This window comes from Limulus polyphemus, unplaced genomic scaffold, assembly GCF_000517525.1.
Source record: "Limulus polyphemus unplaced genomic scaffold, Limulus_polyphemus-2.1.2 Scaffold844, whole genome shotgun sequence".
Lineage (NCBI taxonomy): Eukaryota > Metazoa > Arthropoda > Merostomata > Xiphosura > Limulidae > Limulus > Limulus polyphemus.
The window spans coordinates 327,448-332,180 of NW_013666454.1; the positions used below are offsets into that span (position 1 = coordinate 327,448).

At 34.1% G+C, this 4,733-nt stretch overlaps 1 protein-coding gene across 1 annotated transcript in view; it reads right to left on the bottom strand.

Moving 5' to 3' along the window:
• Positions 1-1,563: 1,563 nt before the first annotated feature.
• Positions 1,564-4,733, bottom strand: part of LOC106460828 (class E basic helix-loop-helix protein 23-like) — a 61,829-nt gene continuing 58,659 nt past the window's right edge. The window contains exon 3 of the mRNA XM_013920572.2: positions 1,564-2,938. Coding sequence (XP_013776026.2) covers positions 2,481-2,938 — 458 coding nt within the window. The 3' untranslated portion in view covers positions 1,564-2,480. The remainder of the gene's footprint in view (positions 2,939-4,733) is intronic.

Genomic DNA, 4,733 nt, shown 5'->3' on the forward strand with positions numbered 1-4,733 from the left:
ATCCTTTAATCCGACATTCAAATATCTTAATATCAAATCTTTCAATCCCATACTCCATTCCCCTTAAAATAAACAAAGTATTTAAGCCTGTATTTCACTTTTAATCCTATATTCAACCATTGAGTTGATACGTTTTCTTGAGTCAGTAATCAATTTTTATTGTATTTTCTCTCCATCTTACTCGTCTCACTACATGCAACGTTAATCTTATATAAGTAACTTTGAGCTTGAGGCCATGCAACTGCTTTTGTAATTGTTAAATTATTAGTCTAACGAGATTACTACTGGCTTACCGTTCCAGTGTTCTGAGATCCATCTCAAAGAAGGCTTAATTTGTAGTTCTTAAATTACTGAAATAAAGTGCAAATGATCTGCAGATGGACTGTGAAAATATTTTTGAATCGATGTAAATACTTAAGTATGAAACATTACATACGATGCTTACAACTGTGTGGTTCTACTTGTCTTTATGTGGGCGAGTGTTTGTTTCAGGGAAATGCATCAACTTACGATCTCCTTAGTGCCACAAATTCTAGTAATTACATTAATCTAATCTGAGAGAGTGCAGACTTAGTCTTGGAAAAGAAAATCTTCCGCTAAATAGGTTAGATTAGATGAATTAGTCGAACTAATGACGTTATCATCAAGTCTTGAAGTCTCTAAATCACATCATCATTAGTACAAAAAAGATTTCCCTAAACTTTTAGCTCTAATACCATGTTTTTAGTTTCTGCCTCTCCTCTGTTGACTCTGTCAACATTTCTGCTAAATGCATTTTCAATCAGTAACGTAAAGTTCTTTCCGCTTCTCTTGCCATTAGTGCATTAAAATGTCTAAATTATAGTTCCTGTGAAAATCACCAACACTTTTCAAGACAAATTTATAGTCATCTCGGTAAAAAAGGGGTTCCCTCGATAATTTATAGAGACATGTCAAGGACTTTACAGTAACGCATTTAACAAATGTATACTCGCAAAGTGAATTGTGTGATATAAGACGTTAGCTCTCATATCTTGCTTTGTTTGCAAACACCCAGTGAAGTATTGCCCAAACTAAAACTCAGTAAATCAGAGTACTTTGGTTTAATGACAACAAAATAAAATACTCAGGTTTTTCTATATTATATAAGTTTACGTTTGTATCAAGTTTTCGCCTGTTATTCTCAGAAACGTAGCGCTGATTGTGTGTGCCCCCTGCGAATTTTCCTATCGGGCCCTCTTCATATCCGATTTATTACTATTTATGGGTTCCTATTTAGTGTGCCTCCCCGCATCGCGGGATCCGCGGGGACAGTTGCTACGCCCCTGATTATATAGTTGATAAATATAGTCTTTCAAAGCTTTTTACAAAAATGAAAATATAACACGGAAAACCCTCAGTATTTCACTTTGTTGTCATTTACGACCTCACCTTATAAGTCTCAAAGAATATTTACTGGTGTTTAGTGACGTAGTACATGTGAATTTTTAAACTGTTTTAAACTATTAAAATTTGCTATGCTTCAAAAAATTAATATTCTAGTCGAACTGTGTATGTATCACCAGATTAGTCCATCTTGATCTGTTGAAGTAATACATAGTTTATTGACCACATAAAACATCCTTATACAATAGCACATGGGTAATATCAGATGGTATGTTATATCTGTAAAGAATAGTAAAATTACACAAAGAAAACTTAGATTTTGTAACTTAATCTTCGCAAAAATGGGGACTGCTCATAATGGCAAATTACAGACTTTTTTTCGTTCCCTTGTGATGAAAACACCAATTAGAGTTTGGAGCTTTACTTGAGGAAGAGTTTCAGACCCTTCATCTGATAATGTAAAGTAGGAAATTACTCTAATTCTGTTTCATCTAATATTGCAATAGCTCTTAAACAGGAGAGTAAGTAATTCATATAGTTACTGTAACAGTAACTAGCTTGTTAATAAATGTTGTTTGTTTTCTTTACGTAACACGAGATTGTCTATTAAAAGTGGTAAATTTTACATTTATAAATGATGAGTTTCTATAACTTTACTTCTCTTTATTGCATTTGATAATATTTTCACATTATAGTTCCCTATAATTTAAACGTGAACAAGTATAATACATATTTTTTCGCCTCTTGCATTGGAATTTTTGTTAGCCCACGTTATTTTGAAACAAACCTTTGAACCAATAACATTTTTTGGAAGAAGTGTTAATTAGAAACAAAGATAATTAGAGGCAATAAATAAATAGGAAATAGTGAATTTTTTAAAGGGGTATACACATATAAATAAATATATATATGTAAGTTTGTAAATTTATATTTCACTTTGTTCTAAAGAGCATTATTTGTAGACATAAACGCTACAAGTATACATTCTATGTACAGAGCATGAATATTACTGATCAGAGCTGAATTGTTGAAATGCACAAACGAGTTTGGTTATTTCTAAGATTTTCAGGGCCAGCTTTCAGAATAAACTTAATTGTCCTTCATCGTGTGTTGTTTTAAGAAGGACCTGGAGTTCTACCGTAAGTGTAGGGTTCGACGCTACAACAATTTGTGACCGAAACGGCTGCACCAGACACGGGGACTGGTGAGGGTATGGCCACGGCAGCCGCCGCAGCTGCCGCCGCTGCAGGGGGCAGAGGAACACCAGATTGATTCATGTACGCTATAATCCTGCGCATCTCTTCTAGGGCATTAGCCTGCATGAGGATGTAGTTCTTAGCCAGGAGAAGCGTAGCGATTTTGGACAATTTTCGCACCGATGGGGAATGGGCGTACGGGATGATCGAACGGAGATCGTCGAGGGCGTCGTTCAGGTCGTGCATTCGGCGACGTTCCCTTGCGTTGATACCGAGTCTTACGGTTTTGGCGTGGCGAAACCTCTTGCCGGTAGTTGGTTCTTCTGTTTCGGGCTTCTTGTGTGATTCTTTCCCGTTCGTCAAGGAGCTTGAGTTACCTGCAAAACACGCATATTATGAAAAAAACAAAAAAACTATAATTTCTACTCATGTCGATAACCACATTGAAGTTCGTAAAAAAGTTATTGTTGCTTAGGAACTAATAAAATTAATTTCCTTTGCAGAGAAAATATTGAATAACAATAATATAAATTATATTATACATATGCACAAAAATGACTTTATTGAAGCTTTTAAGGGCTACGCATCTAAAGATAAAACACAGTTACTTTTAAAATATCCATATTTGCTTTTCTAAAATGCTAATATCATGGCGCTACTAGGCTAAAATATGAGTTTTGTATGTAACGTACGTCGAAATGTATTTGACTCTGTTTCATAATTAATTCATATCAGAGCGCCATCTATACAAACATTTCATCTGAAAATGAAAATCGTGAAATCTGTCAAACGTCTTCTACATACCTCTGTTTCCGTTGCACATAATCTAAGGGTAAAATAATAGCCATAATTTGGTTGAAATCACAAAAAATATGATCAGTTAAAGATATGTTTATGAAACCCCACACTTAATCTAGTTGGAAACACCATCAATAAACTTGTTTAAAGATACGATCTGAAATATCTGTGGGTCTGAATTGTTATCATGGGTGATAAATAATGTGTTTGAGAAAAAAGTAAAATGAGGGATGAAATAAAATGTCATTACAAACAAAAAGATATTGACCGTGTAGTGCATATGCTTATCTTGGTGACGACGAAGAACGGGATGAGTAAGTTTATCACGTTAACTTAAATCGAATTCTCCAAGCTTAGAGAACAGATATGTGTTGGGTATCAACCTTTTAATAGAGTCGGCCTTAATCAGCACTGATAATGGTCGGATATTGATTCTGTTTTAAAAGTTGAACCATATATACCGGTCGATTCGAATAATAGAATTCGCCTCTTACTACTTTTTCGTGATAACTTGAAAAAAATTGTTATTTTAAAGCCGCGAATTTAACGATTAGCCAAGAAACACAACTTTTCAAGAATAGGTAGTTTCTCTAGATAGCCACAAAAAAGTCTGCTTTCCAATTAATATTTGGTGTAAAAAAAACTGAGCATTTCTGATGAGATAAGTTGTTATAACATTAATTATACTGTAAGTCTTAGAGGATGAGAAGTTGGATAATTCCTAATAACATAAGATTAATTAAAGGTATTTAAACGTAATGAAAGAAGGTCTGACACAGATAAAGGCACGATGTCTACATTAAGACAAGCAGAAGCACTCAAGTCTGTATTATGAAAATATCTAAGAAAAAATACAGGCAGGACTATACTTTGCTTTAGGCATTTCAAAGCCCTTTGTGGAAGAAGTAGTAGTTATCTTCATAAATGTGTAAAAATTACCAAACAAATAGAAAGAAAACATTAACCTTCATGACACGACTTACTAACAGTATACATAGATGAAGATATGAATGTCTATTATAGTATTATAACTGACCTTTCTTCCCCAAAATATATGAATAAGAATGTACCGTATTTTTCGGAATATAAAAGCTACAGTCGCATTTGAAAGATTGTTATTGAACAAAAATTCAATTTGATACTTTAAAAATTAGTATATATTGTTCTAAACACAAAAGAGCTCAAAACATCAAAATAAGAAAATATCGTGAATCAAAAAAAAAGGTTTAATGTTATTTAGTTTGGTTCAAAACTTACAAAATCTTCATTGCTTCCACTGAGCCCGGCATGGCTAGGTTAGGTTAGGGCGCTCGACTCGTAATCTGAGGGTCACGGGTTCGAATCCCCGTCACACCAAACATGCTCGCCCTTTCA